The 24,654-nt window shown below is 41.0% G+C and overlaps 1 protein-coding gene across 11 annotated transcripts in view; it reads right to left on the reverse strand.

Annotated features, from left to right (window-relative positions):
* LOC104640428 (muscleblind-like protein 2) overlaps positions 1–24,654 on the reverse strand; it is a 111,421-nt gene that overhangs the window by 20,800 nt on the left and 65,967 nt on the right. For 6 of the 11 annotated variants that reach the window (XM_075741190.1, XM_075741171.1, XM_075741151.1 and 3 more), the window contains exons 3-7: positions 15,142–15,306; positions 11,891–12,091; positions 10,443–10,706; positions 3,921–3,974; positions 3,084–3,237 (exon numbers count right to left, since the gene is read on the reverse strand). In XM_075741190.1, the coding sequence (XP_075597305.1) occupies positions 3,084–3,237; positions 3,921–3,974; positions 10,443–10,706; positions 11,891–12,091; positions 15,142–15,306 (838 nt within the window). The remainder of the gene's footprint in view (positions 1–3,083; positions 3,238–3,920; positions 3,975–10,442; positions 10,707–11,890; positions 12,092–15,141; positions 15,307–24,654) is intronic. The other 5 variants (XM_075741235.1, XM_075741213.1, XM_075741196.1 and 2 more) reach the window with 1 other exon arrangement.

The raw sequence follows: 24,654 nt of genomic DNA on the forward strand, positions 1-24,654 counted from the left end.
GTACTTTTATCCTTTCACTTAGTACTTTTGCAGCAACGGGATTTTGTTTACAGAAACATCTTTGGTTAATGATCACATTATTTAGGGATTTTAGAACTCGTTGCGTAACTCAGCTCAGCATTGCGCAGGTCAACTTTCACCAACTTTTTGACGTGCAGCGGAAAAAGTAGTTAAAACGGAATTAGCTGATATTGTTCTGCCGGAGCTTTGCCAAATTTGCGTTTGATGTTAACGTACTTGTTCTTAATACAACGACTGAAGTGGAGAGGTGCTTCTGACCAAAGAAAATACTACTGGGACAAGTCCCCAAGCTGAACACCTCAGAGTGCATAACGTTCCAGCAAAAGGCTCCCAGCACACCTCAAAGATGCTCTGGAAGGACTGCTCACCCGCCACGTGGTTTAGTTTCGGTGCCTAGTCCACCTTTAACCTTTCTGGGAAGACCGAATGAAACAAAAGAATAGCGTGTTTTCAGTACGGTGCATATAGCAAGCTGGTGAAGGTGAGCATGTAAGGAGACTAGTCCCACATACACGCATATTTGATATGAAGTCAAATATGCTTCCTGTATTCCTGCTTAATTACTACCGCAGCCATTTATCTGACCATCATATAGTGGTGTAGCTATGAATGACCTTACCCAAGAACAGTCCCCGGAGAATACACAAAGTTCCTCCTCTAGAGGCTACAGAAACACTAACAAACAGCAATGGGAAGAGAGAAAAGATCTGTTGTTTTTAAGATCATTCACCAAACAATAAGGAGGAGGTGACAAAGCAATCAAACTGATGTAAAACAAACAAAGTGCAGAACTTCGGAGGTAAGCCATGCTACGTCAAGCCCCACACTTTTCATTAGGGGAGCAAGTGGTTAAGAAAGCAGAGAAGTTATATAAAACAATTAAGTTTTATATATATTCCAGCAGCAAAACTTGTCTTAAAATTTAACTTAACACACACACACACAAGGAACACATTTGAAAATTATACTAGTTCAAAAAATATCACATAATCATTTAAAATCCAACAGATAATGTCATGCATTGCTCCTTAGACCCGTGTGGCATGACGGTCCTTACACCCACCAAATCCAACCTTCTCGGGGAACGTGGGAATATCAGACGTAGCATCTTTAACGAAAAGCTAATGACAACCACTCATATGGAGGGGGTTCCGCTTTCCCAACCTCCTCCCATACCCCACTCCTCTCTTTAACATCCTCTCTAGGTGCTGATGGTGTTCGCAAAGAGCAGGAGGTTCAGCACCATGAGAAAGGTTTTCCACTCTGGGCCTGGGCTCATTCTGCTATGCTATCCCTCTGTTTCTTCTTCTTCTTTTTTTTTTCTTTTCATGCACTTGTTTTGGGACTTGCCAGCAACTTGGGCCTTAAAGTTTGGTTCCAAGATCCACCCTTCCTACCATCAGAAATTTGTAAGATAAAACTATAATTGCAACCATTAGCTGGAAAAAGGGATGGACAATAAAAAAGCACAAAGACTGAGCTACTTAAGGAAGCACGAGCACTCCAAAAGTCTGGAAAATATCCAAATGCTATTTCACTGAAAAAGGTTTAAACTACTGTATTTTCCATAGTTAATTTGAAATCCTTGGCAATTGCATACAATAGCGATAAACCCTGAAAGGGAGTGCTTAAGAGAAGGAATAATGCGTATCATACTGCAAATTCTCAGGGTTAAGATATAAAATAAATTTGTGGAAATTTCTGTACGTTTGTAAGCACAGGACAGTCTTCCATTCACGTCCAAATAGACAGTCTCACAATTTATTTATTTTTTCCAAACACTCCCATAAATGTTCAGTATGTTTTCTGCCACAGATATTCTGGTGCACCAATGTGCTAAAAATACGGCATGCTACAACTTACTATTACAAATACAGGGGCAGGCTTCAAGGTTGTTACTCAGGCCTTGTAGCAAAATTCCATGAAGTCAATGCCATCTGTGTTTGTTTTTATCTTTAAAAACATATGGGAATGCTGATAGATCGGGAAATCATCCCGTGTTTCATTTCATTCCTTGTTTAACCGACATTATTTCTATAAACTAAAATAACATAGCTGAAATGTCAAGCGCATTTGCAAACACATAGATTTAAATGATTCTGGAAGTTCACACTCAATAACATTCTGATACTAAGATACGTAATTTGTTAATTACAAATGAAATCGCAGAATTCAGTAGGCAGGACGTTTACCTTTGGGAAGTTTGGAGTGGGGGCGACTGACATAATTTAGAGGGTTATGTTGTTATTGTTTACACGAGTACCTGGCACATTCTCCTCTCTCTCTCCCTCGCGGTGTTTAAGAGAAGCCCTGCCGCCAGCCACAGTGCAGTTTGAGCCATCTCTGAATGCTCTGATGTGTACAGAGTTCTGAGCACTGACATACAAATTAAGTTCACTCGTCTTTAGATCACCCCTACGAAGAATTATAACCCTGGCTTATTAGCTGCAAATGCTAGGAAAAGCTCTGGTGGCGTTCCAAGACGAAAACCACAAAAACTCATCTGATGCCTCAAAGCCCTTAAGTGCAGCTGCGGGGAGCGATGCGTTTTTGCCGGCGCATCCACGCAGGTATCGACCGGAAGGTCGTGGCTGGTGATCCCCTTCTCGCTCCGCTCACGCGCGGCCGGGGTCATCCCCGCGGCTGCAAAACAGCACCCGAGGGAGCAGGAGGATGCGCTTCGGCCAGGGCACACTTCCCGTGGCATCTCTGAAGTGTCACGCTTTTCCCAGCATTTTTGTTAGCAGAACTTTGCCCTCTCGTCTCCTAGGAGAGCGCTGGCTGATAGAAGTCAAAATCCAGCCAATTTAAGGTAGGGGAAAAAGGGGCAAACTCTGGACAATGATGAACGAGGGTATGCACGTGAAAAGCAGCCTAAGGGCACATTGCGATTTCTGCTCAAATTCTCGTGCTGTGCGGGAGGAGTTAATAGCTGTAAATATCCGTGCAGGCTTCACCTCGAGTAGGGCAGGGAGCACCATAAAACCTTCTGTTAAGGGCAACTGCCTGACACGGAGGCTGGCTAAGGAACACTAAATTGGTTCAATGTGGGTACAACATACCTGTTGGGATAAACGCTGCATGTTGCTGCAACTGAGCATTGGCAAGAGCCTGTTGATAGTGCAAGACACTGGGATTGAAAACGGCACTGGCACCATTGCTTTTTTCAAGTGCTTGTCTCTTTGGTAAAGGGTGAAGAACACCAGGAGGAAAGGCCTGTAAATAAGAAAGTTAGTTAAAACGGCATCACTTTTAAGATGTTGTCCATAACATATACATAAATACAGAAACTTATTATTTTTTAAAGCGGCTAAAGATGCCTCGCCATGCATATTAACTCAAAGCACAGCAATGTAAAATGAGTGAAATTTTGTTATTGATAGCAAAAGCATGGTACTATTAACCTAAAACTGTAGCAGCACAACTACTGAAAAGAAAGGCCTTTAAAGCAACGAAAATGGCATTGCCTTTAAATAGGTTTTCAAATATTACAGGGAGAAAAAACCACTTGTGTTTCATTGCCAAGTATTTTCTTTTTTTAATTTAAATATCGTTTCCTATTATTATACAGATTAATGGATTACGTTAAGCGTTTTCAATTACAGAAGCAGTTTTATCTCAATTCGACTTTTCATGAGAGGATATTTAAAAAAATGAAACCATGTTAGGAACCAAACTAAATTGTCTGCGTTTATTACGTATGAGAATGAGATGGATAAATAGAGTTTCCGGTAAATTAACGAGTATGTGAAATCATTTCCGGTTGATGTTCGAAAGTAAAGCGATACAAATTTCATTAGTTGCTTCTCTGAGAGAAAAAAAAATAAAATAATAATAATAATAAAAAAAAATATTAAAGAAAAGCTACATGCAAAGCAAAAGGTGAAAGGTCAAAGTACCAGGTCTACAGTTGCTTCGAGAGGTCGCTTCATTGCTTTGGCAGTCGACTGAGTCTTTTAATAACAGGCAGCGAGCACATGATGGCAGTGGGCCAATGGGATTCAAGCGAATTAACATACAGGTAAACAGCAAGCAGAGGTGCATCATGGGAACGGCATTGCATTTGTGGATAGGTGAGAAGGAAAAAAATATTCTGAATGCAATATACAACATACAAAACACTAGGCATGCACAACAACAAAAATGTCTTCTAAAGAAATGAATATTACATTTCGAATTAGTACCGAAGCAAAAATGCATCTACTATACCTTAGTTAAAAGCATATAAGAGAGTAAAATATAGATGTTTGAAATTCAGGAAAGTTGAGTACAACAGCAGCTTGCAGACACTATTAAGCATCGTATAAACACTTCACAGAGATGCAGAGAGTTTTAAGGATACACCTATAAGAATTCCTGATAAGTTAGTTAAGTCACATTTTCAAGCGGAAAAATCAATTTGGAAGGCTACATTTTCCAATACAAAGCACTAGTGAACGTTGTAATGCATTACAAATGCTACTAATATCAGTGCTTGCAAGGTGAGGGTCTTTTAATTAAGAGAAATGCGTCATTCAATAGATTTGGGAGTCAAAATGAGAGATGTTCACCTTTTCCAATACAAAGCAGAATAAGTAATATGTCTAGTTACACTAACTTATCATTAATTCCTTTTTTATTCCTCTACAGCTGGGCCATTTTTGTAGATTTTTTTTTTTTCCTTGTAACTTACCACATTACATTGAGAGGGAAAAAAAGTCTTGCTGAATTTAAAACCTATTTTCTAAATTTTGCTACAACCTTCATTACTAGCTTCAGGAGCAGGGAGTAAAAATACTGCTCTCAGTTCATAAGCGAACATTAACATACAAGATACGATACTAGTCCAATATTATTATTTTTTTAAAAGAAAATATTTAGGCATAGTACGTAGGCATATACATGTATGTATACTTCCATAACAAGATCAAATTATGGCTGATATGATGGCATTCTGTAGAAAATCTTCTCATATGAAATATTACTTTCAAGTTTTACAGTGTAAATAATTCTTACAAACCTTTAGCAAGAAAGGAAGATTTACTTAGAAATTAGAATTTTTACTTTTGTTTTTTAAACACAGGCTGATATTTAGCTCTTTTTAGGATATGCAGATTATGCCTATCTTGACAACAGTATGTGGAAATAGGGAACAAAAGTGGAGGGAAAAAAAAAAGAGGACAAGGCACAAAACGCCGATAAAAAATTTATAGTCACAAGATTAGCTAGTGCCAGTAGGATATTTTGCAGGGTAGCCCTTGCCTATATTCTTTGTTCCTGGCTTTGCTGCACCTACGTTGCATGAGGCTTCCCAACACCCACTCCATCTCCCCTTCAGCACGCTTCTGGATTATGTACCCTGATCTACAGGATCTGCTCATCGGTCTGGGTCCAAGACTCTGACATAAAAAGAAACACCTGGTGCAAAGTGAGGATCTGGAGAACCTTCTTGTTCCCCCCAGCAGGATGCTGTGCAGCCGACGTGTGGTACCCCCCATGGGCACCCCCGTGGGGGACATCACTCTGTCTGCTTGAGGCACAGCCTCAGATCCGCTCTGCATCCACCACGGGTGGAAGTCTACACGGAGGTGAAGCATTACGACTGAATTCAGTGTTATGTGATGATGAAGTCCAGAAATTCAAATCAACATCATTAAGAGTAAAGCGATTCAGTTAATTACCTTTATTATCCAAATGCAGATCTTATCTGATCTCACTCATTAACTTATTATCTCTGTGTTTATGATTGCCTTTCTCCACTTCTTCTCTATGCTCTTCTTAAACTCACCTCCCCATTTGGAAGCTTTCTGCTGGCTTTCCCCTCATCTTCCACAGCAAATTCAGTCTCACAGTTTTCCCAACCTGAAGGCTGCACCTTGATCTCTTTCTAGATGTACTCATCAACTTTGTTTCCATGTAGTCTCCCCCTCTCCTCAGGCTTTGAGACCGACTGTCCATTTTTCTTTCCTGCTTTCATCTTTTCTCTCATTTTTGTCCTGACAGTAAAACCTCCTTTGCCTCTTTCTATTCCATCAGGTAATCTCCCGCTCAACATTTGATCTCCTACATGACTAACAACCAAAAAAATCAATAGCTACAGACTGGAGAGGAAAAGCCTATGGAAAGGAAATAAAGGTAATAATAAAAATGATCAAACACACTGAGGCATAGTACTTGTCTGCCGTATGTCACATTGGCAGGCTATAACATCTCCTGGAATACGAGCAAGAACCACACAGCGTAGGTCTGCACGGATGTGCAGGGAACTCCTGACTAAACTCAAACGCAAGAAGGGAAGCACACAAGAGGTGGAAGCAGGGACGGATGCCCCAGGAGGAATAGGGACACAGCCTGAGCATGCAGGGATGGGTTAGGAGAGCCAAAGACCACCTGGAGTTGAATCTGGCAAGGGATGTGAAGGACAACAAGAAGGGCTTCTCCAAGTATATCAGCAACAAAAGGAAGACAAGGGAAAATGTTGCCCCCCGCTGCTGAATGGGGCAGACAACCTGGTGACACAGGACATGGGAAAGGCTGAGGTACTGAACATCTCCACTTCAGTCTTCACTGGTAAGACTGGCCTTAAGGCCAGTGGGAGACCAGTGGAAAAGTCTGAAGCGAGGAAGATTTACCCTCATAGGAGGAGGATCAGGGTAGGGAACATTTAAACAAACCGGATGTACACAAACCCATAGAAGCTGACAGGATGCACCGACGGGTGCTGAGAGAGCTGGCCAGTGTCACTGCAAGGTCACTCTTAAGAAAGGTCACTGCGGCTGGGGGATGTTCCCAAAGAACGTAAATGGCACTCCCATCTTCAAAAAGGGCAGGAAGGAAGGTCTGAGGAATGACAGGTTGGTCAACCTCATCTCAGACCCTGAATCCTCCTGAAAAACCATCTCCAAGCACATGAAAGCCAAGAAGGTGATGCGGAGTAGTGAGCACAGATTTATGAAGGGGAAATTGTGCTTACCCAACCTGACAACCTTCTACAATGAGACTGGCTTGATAGGTGAGGGGATAGCAATAGATGTTGTTTCTCTTGACTTCAGAAAGGTTTTCAACACTGCCTCCCATTCCATCCTCATAAACAAACTTACTTAGTACGGGCTAAATAGGAAACAGTTAGATGGATTGAAAATTGGCTCAACTGCCAGGCTCAAAGGGTTGTGATCAGTAACACAAAATCCAGCTGGAGGCTGGCCACAGTCACTAGAGGTGTAAAACTTGGAGGAGTGGTTGACACACAAGATAGATGTGCTGCCACTCAGAGGGACCTGGAAAGGCTGGAGAAATGGGCACAGAGGAACATCACTAAGTTCAACAAAAGGAAATACGAAGCCCTGCACCTGGAGAGGAACAACCCCAGGCACCAGGACACGCTGGGGGCCACCCAGCTGGAAAGCAGCTTGGCAGAAAAGGCCCTCGATATCCTGGTGGACACCAAATTGAACATAAGCCAGCAAAGCACCCTCACAGCAAAGGCAGCTGACAGTGTCCTGGGCTACATTAGGAAGAACATCACCAGCAGGTCAAGGGAGGTGATTCGTCCCGTGTACTCAGCAGTGATGAGGCCGCATGTGGAGCACTACATCTGGGTCTGGAGGTCTCAGTACATACTAGATATACTAGAAAACAGTCCCATGAAGGGACTGGAGCACCTCTCATATGAGGAAAGGCTGAGAGAGATGGGACTGTTCACCCTAAGAGAAGATGCAGGGGAATCTCATCAGTGTATGAGTAAAGGGGGAGTAAAGATGGAACCAGACTCTTCTCAGTGGTGCCCTGTGACAGGACAAGAGGGTCTGAAATTACATTTCAATGTAATTTTTTGTTTTTACTATAAGCATTATTTAACCATGGAACAGGCTGACATGAAAAGTTGTGGAGTCTTCATCCTTGGAAACTTTCAAAAGCCAACTAGGCATGTCCTGGGCAATGTGCTCTAGCTTACCTTGCTAAAGCAGGGGGGTTGGACTAGACAATCTCCAGAGGTCCTTTCCAACACCAGCTATGAATTCACATTTTAATTTATGCTGTACATTCTCCACTAACTTTTTATCCTGTCTGATGCACCACATGAATATTTGGAGCTCCCCGAGTACAATGATAGATGACACTGCCTTCTAAAGGACTTCACATTTAAGCTGTACATGACCTACAGCCTCTTTCACAATGTCTTTCCCCTTCCTTTTTACTTCAAATGATGGGGTCACCTAAGATACCTGAGTAAAAATTCCTTAACTTCAACGTACAGAAATATAGACTGAACATTTTCTACAAGGGCTGCAGAATGCCTTGACCTTCAATGGTCTTACAAGCTTTGCCTACAGTGCTCTAACCTTATCCACAACGCTCACCTATATGAGCACCCTCTGGACCAAAGCAATGCAGCCAGCTCCCCAGCCAGGAAGGAAAACCTCTTGGACACAATTTCAACCTGGGAGCAACCTGCAAGTGAACGCTACAGGTAAGTATTTGTATTTCTGCCTTACTTTTGCTCTCTAGATCCAACTGAGTATTCTTGGTCATTCTTGGGTGGCCTTACAGGCATGTGCCTTTTCTACCACTTTTTTGCTGTTAGTGCCATTCCGGTGATTTTTCATTGACTCTGATTGTTTCAAATATATATTAAATAAAAAACAATTGGATTGTAAAAAATCTTTTCTGTTTGGTAGTCTAAATATGCCATTAAAATATTTTGTACATATTTTTCTGCAAAAAGATACCCTGAATGACAGGTCCCTGCTGCCTTCTCCCGTGACATTAGAATGCTAACATTTCAATTTGGTGTTTCCAAAGATGCTTCCTCTTGCTTTGAGGCTAATAAAATTCCAATTATGGCTTATTTAAAATCATGGGATATATATCCAACTATTACTGAAGCCCAAAAAAATTAATCCATCTCTCTCCTTTCTTCTTTAGTATATTGCCTAGAAATATTACATTCTCTAAATGGAGAATAAATATTGCACAATAGAAGCTAATTAGAATGAAAAAACAATCTCCTTTGCTTTAATTTCCAGATGGTATTCAATTTCTGCAAGCACAGGAAAGTTTAACTAAAAATCACCCAGTTTGAAACAGAGACTGGGGATACTGTAAGAGAAAGAATATTAAAACTTAAGAAATGTTCTGTTTGGACGTTTACTTTATTCCATAACTTACCCTTTGTCCCTCAAAAAGTCTGGGCTATGCTAATTTGCTAAATACAATAGCTTGGGGTAGTTATATACTGTACTGCATTGTGTTTCTGGTAGGCTTTTTACCCAGAGAGTAACTGTATTGTCTATAACTATTGTATGCACTGCCCACAAGTCCACAAACCACATCTGCTTAATTATTTGTCCACTGCCAGCAACGAGGACAATGATTCTTTGATTTGCTGCCAGCAATTTGGTCTCCCAAGTCAGATCCTGCATGCTTGATTTATTTAACTTTATCAATACCACTCTATTTAAATTTATCAACTTTCCTGGTAGCAACCTTAAGAGGTATACAATACTGGTAAATGGATGGGCTGACTTGTCTGAACAGTTTTCAGTAAGATCTTAAAATATCTGAAAATAGAAAGCCCTCCTTCAATATCTTTTTTTCTGACTATAGTTACTATGCTTTTCCTTAATGATTCCCATTTCAGTTTACTACTTTTAAATCCTGTTTTTCTAATAGAAAAATTGTATCTTAGAGAGATTCAGGTAACTTGCCCACGACAGTGGGAGAGGCAAGAGAAGTCTCTAGGTGTGAGATTCATCTAACCGAATTTCAAAAAGATATAGTTGACACTTTTTAGTCAGCAGGGACAGGCGTGTATCTGCAGAGGGTGGTTCTTTTCATCCTCAGACAGGCACCAGTGGTAGATCAGATGAATGTGCTGGTTTTTCTCCACTACCTATAAACCGAGACCAAGGTGGCTAGGCTAGGCTCAGTCATCTGTCTGACATCTAAGGTGGGGCAAGTTGAATCCTAATACAGGTTTCTTTTCTACTACCAATCTCTGAGGCAAAAGCTCTCTCTTTGCTTTTCTTCCTTTTCTTCCAAATTTCCACATGTATATCTGTCATCAAAGAGCAAAAACAGTGTATGTGCCCCTATTTTCCAGGGGACACAAGCATATCAATTTTATTTCTGCTTGGAAATACTAGGGGCAAATTTAACGTATAATCAAGGCAAAGAACAGAAGTGGTATAGAGTGTCATTTGCTTCACTGTCTTGGATAGAAATACAGCATTAAAATAAGGGCATAAAGAAAAAAAGTGCTTCCTCCCATCAAGCAATAGTAATAATTTTATAAATTCTTATCTTTTACCAAAACAAACAAACAAACAAAAAAAAAGAGGCAAAAGAGAAAAGAAAGTATAAGCGAACAGCATTAAATTGAAGCAAAATAGGCATCAAAGAGCTTCTGTCAAAAAAAGGCAGCCATATATGCCAGCACTTACCATCACAGTCGCAGCTGCCGCAGCTGCCTGGGCTGCCACCGCAGCCTGGTTGGCTTGGTGTTGCGCCGCTTTGATTTTGGCCTGCAAATGTGCAGGAGGGTGAAAATACTTGCATTTCTCCCTCATGCAACGACCTTTTATGTAATCCATACACACGGTTACGGTGTTGTCGTTTGTGTCAATCATTGTGCTGTCTGCTGGATGCGCAAAGCGGCAATCAGTCTCTCCACGCGCACAGTTTCCCCGCTGGAACTCCCTGCACACCTACGTGCAAAACAACACGCGTTGCAGGGGAAGAGCACGGTGCAATGCGAAAGGGCAGGGAGAGCCCCGCGCCCCCAAAAGACAGATCTGCCCCCTTCCCCGCTTAGTTCAAGTTTTTCTGCGGATTCAATTTAATAAACCCTTCACCTTCTTCTGAGAGAGGGAAATGCATCTGTTTTACCCTTACATGCTTGGCTCCTCAGGTAGCTCTGCGCTACGGCGGCTAAATGAACTTGACATGCAATAGAAGCATTCCCAAACGCCTTTCCTTTTTCCTGTCTAGAAAACACCTGGGAAGGATACTTACTGAAGTAACTGCCCCTGCAAAACTAGCTGGGAAATCACAAAATATTCAGTCTCTTTCTGACTACACTTTATATTCTTGCAGCTCCACTGGTAGGGAAGGAGTTCCTCTTGCTGAGACTGAGGGAAGATATGCATCAGATGCACTGTATCTTTTATGGAGTCTACACACAAAATGGAGAGCCTCCTTAAAAATAATTTTCAAAAATTGTCAGAATGAATGTGCTGATTTTCCTAAGAAAAAATGTGCTCTGGACACTAGTGCTTAGTGCTTTTGGGAAAGGACGTTCATTTCTCCAAGAGCCTTTTGGCCTGCCCGTGTACTTGGATCACAGATTCCGCTGAGCCCAGCCATGCGGGGATCCATCGACACGCGGGAGGCTCTGCACATAGCTGGGGGCTTGCCCCTTCTGCCTGCTGCAGGGTTGGTAACGTTTGACATCGCCATTTGTAGCTCAAGGCTGAAAGGCAATACCATTCCCCTAATATCGATCCAAAAGGCTACAAAATTCCCCTAATGTCAATACATAAAAACCAGGACAGAATTAATACTGCAATAAAAATGTGCTTGTTAGATATTTCATCAAGGCATACCTTTACACGTATGCATACTTGAGGTACTTTGGAGGAGATGAACTTTACGAATGATGAAAATTTATGTTGATGTCTGTGTATTAAATTTGAGTGAATGCACTGCCTTAAAAATAAAGTGTTTAATTACCACTGGCTGCAAGCATAGAAATCCTGCCTGGTTACAAGGTCTTTATTTGTAGCAACTAAATTTAAGCATCGTTTCTAAAACAATACAGTTTTTCCCTCCAGGATCTTTCACACTGTCTAACCGAGGATTGAATTTCTAGTCACGGTGGTGTCTACAGTACCTCCAGTTTATCAGTCCTGAGGAGTTTCTGGGTAGCAGTTGAACCGGGGACTGACACCGGTGGACTTCCAGGAACAATGACAGGCGGCGTGGGTAGGATCTCAGTCGGGACTAAGCCAACTCCCGGTGTTACTGGCGTTAGGTAAGGAGCAAAGCTAATAGCCGTGTTCGTTCCTATTGTGGGACCCACTGGAAATGTGGGCTGCAAAAGGAAAACACAGACCAAGATGAAAAAAAAACAAAACAACCCCTTAATCAAGAGCTTACTAGTTGTCTTTTGTGTGTTCTTTCTGGTGCTGATTCATTTTCTTAATGAAAAAATTTCAAATAGTTGGCAAAACACACAGCATACTCTCTTCTTTTAATCACGTAACACATTCCAGCGGCAGACGAAGAACTGCTTTTGTAGCTCTATTATTGGAAAAGAGGTTGCCGATGCAAAGGAAGTCGTACTTTGAACCTGAATCTCTATGGAGGTCCAGCTTACAGTGCAGGCTTACTTACACATCTAAAAGTAGAAATAGCACAGACTTTGCTGCCTTTTCTCAATATCTGTTTTCCTTGGGAAAACAGGCTATTTTTCAAAGTACCAGATTTCATAGGTGAAGCGTTATTAACTATATTAAAGCCATATTTCTAATAAGAGTATATATAATGAGCTCTTTGGCATGTAACTTCCATCTGTTTGCATGCTGTATTTTGCCACCTCCTGCAATTATACGTTACTATGGCTCACACATCTAAAAACCTCACCTTTGTGAATGTTTGTGTGCTCAGCTGTCACCAGTGGCAAGCAGAATAAATATTATAATCTCAGCTGGACACAATATTTAGAAAGGGATTATTCAGGCTTAGCTAGAGTCCATCTTACAAAAAAATTTGATTGGAAGGAATGATACGGGTCTAAAAATCTGGTTCATGCTTTCCTACAGCGAGTCAGTGAAGTCATGACCAGAAGAAAGAGCACTTGTGTGATGCTACCAGGGCAGAATGGTGGGTTTGTTACCACCAGTTCCATGGGGGGTGGAGGCAGAATATCATCATGGTCAGACCACGGTCAGACCCGGAAAGTGCTTTAGTTCTGCAGAGCTGACATTTACCCCAGAGAGTGAAGCTATAATTATAAATGAGGAAAAACTATGCAGAAAAACAGGACACATCTCAGATTAGCTTTGTCAGAAATTAAGTTCCCAAATAAGCCAGCAGCTAGAAATGAACCCCGCAACAGCAGAACACTAAGTAAAGATTTAAAAACAGTTAATGAAGGAGGAGCGTCTTTCTCATCAAGGTTGCCTGTACGGTCTCTGTTGGAGAAGGGAAGCCAGCCATGCACAGTATGTAGAAAATACGCAAGAGAAAGCATAGGAGCTAGAAGGTTTAGTTCGGTTTTGGTTTTGTTTTTTTTTTTTTTTGTCTTTGGAAACAATTACTAAATTATAAATCAGTGTGAGTTAGTACCAAGAAGACGCTTTGAGCAGCAGATTACCCAGGATACCCAACTGTATGGAAATGGCATCTAACTGCCCTAGAGAATTAAAAGTGAATAATCCTCTGTTTTTATCAGAGATCAAAACTGCTTGATAACAAACACCCCAGTTTATATGTCAAGTGTGAGCTAAATTCTTTAGAGCATAATAATGAACATTTATATGAAACAACGGTTCAACTATGTTGAGGACAATATGTGTTATGTAAAATATAAATAACAGCTTTGTATCAGATATAATTTTTAGAATAAATCCACATGTCAAATGACTTCTGTGGAATTTTCTTTCACTTTTTATCCATTTGATCAAGACTGAGTCATCCTAATCTGGCAATTTATATGAAACCGAAAAACAAAACCCAGCACTTTTATCACAGCAATCAGTACAGAAGGCATTACATCAATGAAATTGTAAATTTCAAATAATGAAATGGGTGAGTATAAAAAAGTACAATTTTGCCACTTCGATTTCTCTCATAATACTAAGAGGTGGAATCTATTACTTCATCAAAACTTTTTCCAGTGGAAACTCAAGCACTAAAAAGCAGGAAATATCAAAACACATTATGCCAATGTACGAAGATACATTTTGACGAACGTGGACCAGAAATTCAGGGACTCCTGACACCCAATTGTTGTTCATGCCTCCCACGTTACAGCAGATGTTTCAAGTGTAAAAACACATTTGAAAAAGGCATTTGGGGTGAGCTTCCTCTGACCAAATGCGGAAGTCTTCCTCTGAGATGCTTAGACTTGACTCCTGTGATAGCCCGTGGAAAGACAAAGGCACTTAAAAAATCAAATCATCTAATCCGAATGCAGATGTCTGAAACAAGTCAAGCGAATAGTAATTAGAAGTGCCCGTGTCTATTGATAAACTATAAATGGACCCTGGAAGCCCAATGCAGAAGTTGATGCCAACACTCCGGATGCCTCAAGTTAGAGAAAGAAATCCCACTCCAGTGCCTTACACCAGGCAATCAAACTGAGAAAACATCATTAGCAGCCATGTGTGAAAAGCTTAATTCAGATTACTTGCCTAACCATGCTCTGGAAGTCTGGTACAATGAGGAACAGAACTGCAAAGGCAGCCCAGAGCAATCCATCATTTTCACGTATATACAAAGACACTGCTCATGCCTGCAAGACTCTAGTTCTGGATTTAAAATGTCCCAGGCACAATAAGCATTACCTTAAGATAAAACGCTGAGTTTGTAAAGTGCATGCTCCAGCGGTTCTCTGTCTTATTCTGAGACACTTCCAATTTCAAGAGAGTAAGAAGATGCTACCCAAAATGACATCAACCTTTTTTCCTGGCCCTGGGATTAAATTCTATTTAAAGCCACTCAAACCCACAGACTCCTGAGAGGGCAACTTTGCATTCCTACTCAAATAGCTTACTAGCAATTATTATTATACAAAATTTTCAACTCCAGAAGGATTATAGGTAAAAATCTTGCAAATTTTGACTAAACCTGACATGAACTGAATGAAGGAGAAAAAAAAAAACCAAAAAGCCTAGAGAGAGAAAAAAAAGGCAAATGAGCCTGGGATAAAAAAAAATAAATATATCAAATCTACAGCAACACACCATTGTATCTTCAAATGCAAATATAAATGAACATATCTCTAGCATCTTGGCAATTCCTTAAGTCAACAGATGGGGACTATTTTTACTGACAATAGTGTAGAGAACATTTGCAGGTCAATATAGTCTTCTACTTCAATTTTACTTACCAATAACACCATCAGAGAAATATACTTACCACTGGCTGTAGTGGTGTCCCTGGAAACATGAACTGCATTTGCTGGGCAAGCATCGCTGCTGCAGTTTTTTGCTGGATTAAGTTGTTTCTGCCATTGATTTCCAGTTGAGTTTTTAAATGTGTTGGTGGATGAAGGTACTTGCAGTTCTCCCTTGTACAACGACCCTGGAAAAAGAAGTCACACTAATTGGTCTACTGCTTTTGATGATAGTTTAATGCCTTTGAGCAAAATATTACACCATAAACTAAGCAAGAACTAATGAAATACAGGGTGTTTCCTGGGAACTATGTAGCAGGCTGGGAGGAGCTGATGGCCTTGAGCTCTGCCTCAGCCCACTACCTCTGATTGATCATCAAGGTTATTAGCCACAAAAAAAAGAGAAAGACTTTGAAAATAGGTGATGGCATTTTCATTGTTAAGTACAGATCACTGCTATACAATTAATACTCTGAACTGCCTCTCATGGTATCTTGGCTAGAGTATCTGGTATTGCCATAACATAAGTGCTTTTATAAATGACATTACATTATGAAGAACAAATTGAAGGCTTCTTTAAGAGAAATGCAGCTTTTAAACACATTATATTAAAAAATAATTGTGTCTTCATGGCAGTAAGGATCTAAAGTGGCCACCCTCTGCTTGTGTTCTCTCATACATTCACCCTTATTCCAGTTCACTGCCTTCTGGCCTCCTGTTTTTATTACATCAGCACAACTTTGAACTATTTCCATTCAAGTATAAAAGAACAAAAGTCAAGCCAGTACTTTTGCAGGCTAAATTCAGAAGCAGCGCGTGGAGCTAAATCTGAAGGTACGCAGCAAAAGGAGAGCTCCTGGTCAGCCTGAAACCAGGAATTTTTAGACAGTGATGAGACAATAAGAGTCAATAAAAACAACAAAAATACAGGTGGGCAGTCACCTCTGAGGTGGCTTGTGTCGGAGAAGATGGACACGGAGCACACCTCTAGAAGCAGTGCATGCTGACCAAAATGTAGGTAGAGCAGCGTAAGACGCGCTGATACATTTTCCCCCAGAAAGGGAAATCGTAGGGTGCACCAGCAGGTTGTGCAGCTGCAGGGCAGGACCTGCTGAGATCAGAAGCACCTCGATGACACGGCTCACAAACAGTCACACAATTTGAAGAGCTGTGACCAGTGGACCTACAGCATTAGTCAAACCGCATTTGACACACTCAACTTGTAGAAGGTTAGTCTCCAAATTGTGACTTTTTAAAAACTACTTCTTAAGCTCTCCGTTCACTGGAGTAAGGGCTTTATAACTTTTTTGCCAGGCAGGAATATCCTCCTATAGCCAAGAAAACATTTAAGATCCCTATGCAAGAACATCGCACAGTACACACGTATGCTGACTCTGCATACGCACGCACAACCGCTCCTACAAAACCTTTGACAGGTTTTGAATGTTCCAGAATGTCAATATTAACATTATACTTTTTACTCAGACTCCAAAACACCGCTGATTCGGCCTCCAATCTGCTATACGGATGTAATAACTACCTGCACAGGAGTAAGTTAAACATGTCCAGGAAGATTCTCCTGCACCGAGGATGACGGGAATGCAAACACCTATTTCCACACTATTAAACTACTGAGAACAGCCTTTTCCCAAACTGCGCCTGGCCACTGCTTGGGAGCATGCTAAATGGCAGGGGCCAGAAGAGTTCAAGAAAGTTAAATATTTAAGAAAAAAACCCGGGCTTGGCGCTCAGGAACACTTCTTTGTGCTGTTTTAACCTGCTAGTATAGATGTGGCCATTTTCAGGACATGGTGCCTTCTCTCTGACTTCTGTTGTGCAAGTCACTAATTCTGTCCGGTTTGATGAAGTACAGAAAAGAAACGTTACTTTGTCAGCTGGCATGAGCAGAAACAGTCATGATCTGGTAGACAGAGAAGGCAGCTGGTTCTTCCATTCGGGGGGAATAAGGTCTTCATAATGTCAAATGAGAGCGTGGCAATGAGCATGCATACACTTTTGTGTTGGCTGATGAGACATTTTTAACTGAGACCTATTTAACCTTAGTCTATTTTGTATATGAACGGCTCATAGAGCAAATCTGAAAATTAAAGCAGCAAAATCAAATCAAACCACTCTACCTGATGGGAAATATCTACCTATGAAAACAAAAGTGCTCCTCAAGTAAGGATTGAGAGTAACTCCCAACGACAGTGGCTTCTGAAGCGCCTTACGCCTGCAGAGTGCCTCCAGCCAGCCCTCCGCTCTTACCTCTGAAGGCACACGGCAACTACACACCATCTCTACAAGCTCTGCAAAGCAACCCACAGCGCACACAAGATTGGTTATTTCAGAAAACTTTCCAAAATAATCCAACCATACAAAAATGTACTGTCCTCTCCAAACTTGTTCATGTCTGTGCCTCATTTACTCGTTTTTCGAGCTCCTGGTTAGCAATGAACGTACTATAAAAGAGTTGTGTGGCCCCGTCACGCTACTATAGAAAGAGCTGTAAACAGATCAAGCCTTGTTGAAATGAAATGACCCAAAATAAACCGCAGTGGAATGAGCACTGAAAATAGTGAGCAGATTAATCTAGCCCTAGCTAGCAAAATTAAATAAATTCTGAGGCCAGCTTTCACTTTTTGGACCTACAATAGTTGGGAGAAAATGCCTATAAGAAACTTTTCATTCCGTTTTTAACAAATGCTCCATGTCCTTGTGAACTCCTGATAAGAATAGTTTCAGGGAGGAACCGGGCAGATTCTCAACTACGAATCGATGCAGGAACAAAAATTCAAACTTGTGGTATCATCTCAGTTAAATGGGATCTTGGATTTTTTTGGTTTACTAAAAAGTCAAATATGAAATCCGACTGAGACAATAGCACATACTAAGCAAACAGAACAGACAATTGTACACAACATGCAGCAGTATTCAACATGTTGGGTCAACATCTATAATAAGAGTCCATTTTGGATTCTTGCAAAAACCTACTATGCTAGCAGGCTGCGTCATAACAGATACAGAGAAAAAATTGAGTGCTTTAACTTGAGGATGCATCAGTATCAAGCCTCTGGGGCAAGGCTTGGTTCATCATAGCTCTTAAACCCAGAGCAGTTCAGGAGCTGCTCTGTGGACATCCAGTCCTTCTGGTACAAGGCAGCACAAACTCTGTCAGCAGGATGAGGCAGGCAGCAGGGGAAATAATTGCTTCATACAACTTTTAATACTTTCTCACATATGAGTCAGAGTCCTGATACTGAGGGCGCAGACAGATTGGATTGAAACTCTGTCCCTAGAAACTCCTGTCACCCGTGAAGCGAAGGTTATCAACAAGCACATCGCAAGCAGTTGTGCACTTCCCCTGTGAGTTCACTCGAAAAAAATCATTTTCGATGAACTGTCTCCTTATCTGCAATGGATAGTAACAACGAACAGATTAAGTTCCCAGCACTCCGTTACTCCCCTCATCCCACAAGGATGGCACCTACTTCTGACTTTTCATATCTCTGCCTTTGTCCTCTACAACTAGCCTAGCCTAACGCGTAGGGCCACATTTCAGGCGGGTAATGGAAAGTTTTAGCAGAAGAATGACTTTTCTACTGCTAATTATCCAGATCGGGAACATGCTGTGGCTCGCATCAGGGGTGTGCCACAGGCTTCATTCCAGTAAAGAAGTGGGAGAGGGAAAGGGTGTACCAAGGAGCTGGGAGCTCACAGGACTCCAGTGCCCACCACCCAAGCGTAGCGTCCAGAGGCTCCGCTTCTGCAGGGGCAGTGGTTTTGGGAGCTGTTACCTGACTGGCTTAATATCAAAACCACATCCCTTAACGAGCCATGTGACACCACGGACTTTAAAAAAAAAAAAAAAAAAAAATCAATAGGTTTCCCTATGAAGAACAATCAGTAGCTTGCCTAAAATCAATGGCACAAGACAACCCAAAGGCTGGAGTATATTAAAAAGCTAGGGATGTGCTAAGAATTATCATTTTAAAATAAGCATAACAAGGCGAGTGCAGAAGTAACATCCTATAACTGTGCATATTAAAATACTAAGAACCCATTTTCTGTCTACAAGTTGTACGGCCACATCTCTATCTTGAATATTTTATAAATCCACAGCTTTTCTCACTATTTCACTATTGCTCTAATAGTAACAACAATAATCATAATTCATCCAGGCCCAGGCTGGGAATTGCTTATGCATAATAATGAGTTGGTTTTTACTTACTAAAATTACCTTTATCTTTCATAAAAATAAGATGTTTGAATTTTTTTTTTAAAAAAAAAGGCACAACAATGTTTCTTTTATCTCTTACACCAAGAATCAACTAATGCATCTACAACCATTTTGCTCAAGTATTTAACTCCGCTTTTAAGCCAAGGGTCAATAAATATTCTAAGCATGCTTATCATAAAAGTCCCACTAGTAAAGGTAACAGCCCCAATCTGTACAGTCAAACCAAAACTGCTGTAAGACACTTTTCTGCAGCACAATGTGATGGTTGGGGTTTTTGGTTTTTTTTTTTTTGCAAAAGGAGAGGCTAATTCACGTTGAAAGAGACCTCGAGAGGTTCCCAGTCCAAGCTGCTCAGAGCAGGGTGAGCCCTGGGGTCAGCCCAGGTTGCTCCAGCTGGATCTTGGAAACCTCCATGGGTGGAGCTTGCACAACCTCTCTGAGCAATTTGATCTACGGCTTGGCTGTCCTCACCATGAAGATGATTTTCCTTATATTCAGTCTGAACCTCTCTAGTTTCGGCTTACACCAGCTGCCTTGTGCCTTTCCACTATGCACAGCTGTGAGGAGCGGGGCTGCACCTTTGGACAACCTCCTTGTCCTTGAAGACTGTTCTTACAGGAGGAGCATCACCATGCAACGTCATCATGTTCACAGATTCACAGACTCACAGAATGGTGGGGGTTGGAAGGGACCTCTGGCGATCATCTAGGCCAACCCCCCTGCTAGAGCAGGATCACCCAGAGCAGGTTGCACAGGATCGGGTCCAGGCGGGTTTTGAATGTCTCCAGAGAAGGAGACTCCACAAGCTCTCTGGGCAGCCTGTTCCAGTGCTTGGTCACCCTCACAGTAAAGAAGTTTTTCCTCATGTTCAGATGGAACTTCCCATGTTCCACTTTGTGCCCATTGCCCCTTGTCCTGTCGCTGGGCACCACTGAAAAGAGTCTGGCCCCATCCTCTTGATACCCGCCCTTTAGATATTTGTAAGCATTGATGAGATCCCCTCTCAGTCTTCTCTTTCCCAGGCTAAACAGACCCAGCTCTCTCAGCCTTTCCTCATACGAGAGATGCTCCAGTCCCCTAATCATCCTTGTAGCCCTCCATCTTTGTTGTCTTCTGTTAGTGTGCCTGTCTCAGGTTTGAACCCTGAGGGAATACACATTTAGCTTTTTAAACCATACCAGCTAAATTAAGACTCCTGCTACGCTTTTATACTGTGGGAAGGCAGCAGCCATGGTTGCCTACCATCCCATCAAAGCAGCAGTGTTATCCAACATCAAACCAATCGAATTATTTATATTTTACTTAAATAGTTGAAATGAGGAAAGTCCAGCTTGAAGCTGAGTGTACAAATCCAAAGTCAACTGAGGCAATTTATTGATACTATTAGTGTGAAATAACAGTGCATGCCTCCCCACCTCACAGCATAGCCTAACATCTGACATGGGACACTCCATCACCTTTAAAAGACAGGTTATCCGATGAGGAGCAGAAACAGGGAGGCCTGCTTCCTTGCAGACGTCTGTCCCTTGTTCCTAACCTCACTCCCTAGGATGCCTCCGGCTCTTCCCCCCCCCCCCCCCCCCCCCCCCCCCCGCCTCTGTTCTCCCAAAACTACTAGCTTCCGCCCATACCCCACCTCCCTCCTCCCCCAGAACACTCTCCCATCCCTCCTCACTATAAACCAGGAAACAACTCACACAATAAATATAACTTGCTCAAGCCGTGCATGTCCTGAAGGGCTGGCCAAAAGGTGCTAGCGGCTGGCAGACCATGCCCGGGAACGGCTCAGTGCACGCTCTAGCCTTTTCCTTAATGGGGTAGTAATTTAGATCTCTTGTACTCAGACACTGATTTTTTGCATAACTAGTAAGGACTTAGTGATATGTCTTTTGAGATGTCTGCTTCCAGCAACCTCGCCTCGAATTGGTGCAGGTGTTCAAAAGTTATTAGGGTGCGAGGATGACACTGGCAAAAATATAGATAGTGCAATTATGCAAATTCTGTTTCCTTAAGAAAACAAGCTAAAACTAACAAATGCAGATGAAATTGTATGATCTCTCAGGATTAAATATGCAGCCTTATGGAAAAGAAAAAAAAACACAACAGAGTATATGACTTCCAAGACATGAATGATTTTAGAAGGCATCTGAGCAACTGGTTCTACAAGGGCAAAGATTTTCTTGTTTCCAGCTAGACACTGTGAGATCCAAACATTTGCTGGAAAAAACACACCCAAAAAAATATTTTTTTTAAAAAGTAATAATCACCTGATGCCACAACCACTTCTCCTACTAGAAAAAAAAAAAATAATCACGACTTTCTGTATCATGCAGCTTCAGCAAACTTGCATGTTTGTAAAGATCAGATCACATTTTAATAAACTAATGTGCTTGCAACTGTGGCTGCTAGCTAGCTGTGGGCATGCTAGCTAGCTAGACATCACCTGCTTGATATTGATATTAGATACCTGAAGATATTACATACTGTTCAAACCTTGGCAGAACAAGAGCTAGCACAGGCCACTGTCTGGGGCGGTGGCAGCACGCAGCAAGAATAGCCACAGAGACAGCAGTGTCAGCAGCTGTGGAGGTACCTAAGCTGTAAATATTCTTCTGGCGGAGTTTCTGATGAGAGCAGAAACTGTTTCTTCTCCTTTGGGATTCCTCCTCAGCAGCCTTTCAGCAAATTCTGGTTGGGAACATGTGTGGCCTCACCCAATCAATTTAACAATTTCAGCATTGCATAAATCAGGAACTTCTCGATTCCAATAATCCCAGGCTCCCTGGGGCTAAAAATAGACCCAGTCAATAGGAGGGCAGGATATTTTGAGATACTTGAGCTTCTGCTCCTGTCCATAGACAGCCACACTAATTCTGCCACCCCAAAACATCCAGTTCAATGTTATTTTTCAAATGCAGAAATACCAAAAAGGAAAAAAAAAATCTAAAGAAAACACTGTCTATATATTCATATGCAGAGAGGGATGATTCCTCTTGTTCGACAGGACTTGCATTTATTCATTTCGCAATATATTTTAGTACATGAGAGCTCCATCACCAATGGCACTTTCAACACTCAAGGAAAACCACTGTACTTACTCATGGAAAACCACCACACTTCAGTTTGGACCGAGTTTAAAAGTATTTTCCATCTAGCACCACAATGCAGGAATTCAATTTTCCTATGCAGGTCTATCTGCTTCCTAACTTCTTTCAGAAAGTAAAAAAACAGATACCACACCTCAATTAAAGTATTCCCTTTGCACTTGCTGTGAATATGTACCATCTCACACAATCTGTAGGACTACACATGCCTGTAGAGTTAAGCATATGTCCAAGGACTTAGGGGATTTAGTTAAGCCTTAAGTATGACTAGTCATAGATTTTTAAAAATGTAACTTAGCATTTTATTTCTTCCTTAAAGTATACAAACCAGCTTCAAAGGTTTTTTTCGGTTTTGCATAACTTCACATCTAGAGTATGTTGACTTGCAAATATGCATGCTTATGAAAACACGATTCCTTTAGCCTAAGTAGAATTGTATCTAATTTTATAGAAAGAAATGGAGATCAGAATAAGATCCCTTATCTTGAAAATGAGACATACTTGAACTATTTGAGAAAAAGGAAAATACTTTCAGAAGGACCGGACTCTACCAGTAATAGAAATATTAAGCTTTTGATGGAGAGTTCAAATGCCTCAAACTTCACTTGTTGCCATACACCTTACCAGCACAAAGACCTAAAGGATAAAATGTATTTCAAAAATCCACAAGCATCTCTTCTATTACACTTGAAATATTTCAGCTGTCCTATCTATTTTCCTGGGGAAAAAAAAAAACAAAACAACCAAACAAAAAGCACCAACAAAACCAACTTTGAAACTTCGCTGAGAAATTAATTCTGTATTTCTAAAGCCACCTTGCAAGTCCACCCACTGAAGTTAGTGAGTGTGCATACATATTTATATGCACCTACACATTTCCGTTTCAAGAAAAAGTAGAAGGTAAATTCATTTTCTTACTTTAAAGTAGAAAAGGAAAAGAAGGCAAAAAATTCTCAGGTGACTTCAGCTCGATTCAGTTTCCAACAAGCTAAGAAAACCCATTAGCTGTTCTTCTAATGATTTCAATTATTTGTAAGAAACTAAAAGCTGGTAAAATAAAAATGATCATTTTATTCATAAAGTTAGAGAACTGCCTGTAACCGACATAAAAAATAGAAAAATATTGAAGAAAAATGGAAGTCTTACAAAAAGATGGAATGTCTATAATGATGTAAGAGTCTTAATGCTAAAGACTTAATAGGAGATATTTATTTAAATGGAAAAAGACAAAATGTTCTATTGAAGAGCACATTTGCAATGCACAAAGAGCTCTGAGTCTCTCAAGATGCTCTTTCAAACAAATGTTGAGAAGGATGGCTACAGAGAATGGTTTAATAATTTGCCTTGCAATATCAAGGGAAGTGTACTCAAGATTAAATTGCTTAGAAGAACTCAAGCAGATATTACAGACACCAAAAAAAAAAAAAGAAGATGCTTATGAAATTGTAAGTCATTTGACAAACATCCTCGAGATTACTCCAACAAATAAGACAAAGAAAATTCAGACAAAGAAACAACTGTTTAAACTAATATCAATTTATTTTATTTCCGTGTTTACTGCCTCAAAAATAATTTGAGAATAATAGGGAAATAAAGATTATTTCTTCCTCAATTACGTAACTCCTTTTTCTTTTCCCATTTTTCCCCCTCACTGGCACTCAAAATCTAAACCAGTTATTTTTATTTTAGCTTCATGTTTGGCTACCAGTGTCAATGAATATATCACAGGCAACTATGGACAACCCTTGAAATAAATCTTCACTCTAATGCACACAGGCAATTTACACGGAACAGGAGTAGTATAGGGGAAGTCCCCTATGGAACAAACATAAAAAAAGCAGAAGAAAGCATGACCTCGTTTAGTTAAAATTTCTCAAATGTCTGATTTCTACTATGTGGGTGGTGAGACTCTTCACAGGAGGCGAAGTCACCTTGCGCGGGGCTCTAAGAAACCTACAGCTCCTCCCATGGAAGGACTAGATGCAGCCTGCCATGCAATTCAAGATGGGTTGCAGTAGCAGCGCAGCAATTTAAGCCCTCCAACTTTGCCTGTTCAGAGAAGTAAAAGTATTTGCAGATCTCTGCATTACAGTAAAAAATGTCTAAAACCTTTGTGGAGTCTCACGATACAGTGTTACAGTTAACCAATGGCTGAGCAGCTTTAACGCACCCACTCATCACAAGGATCAAGT

The sequence above is a fragment of the Balearica regulorum genome, chromosome 1 (assembly GCF_011004875.1).
Source record: "Balearica regulorum gibbericeps isolate bBalReg1 chromosome 1, bBalReg1.pri, whole genome shotgun sequence".
NCBI classification, from domain to species: domain Eukaryota; kingdom Metazoa; phylum Chordata; class Aves; order Gruiformes; family Gruidae; genus Balearica; species Balearica regulorum.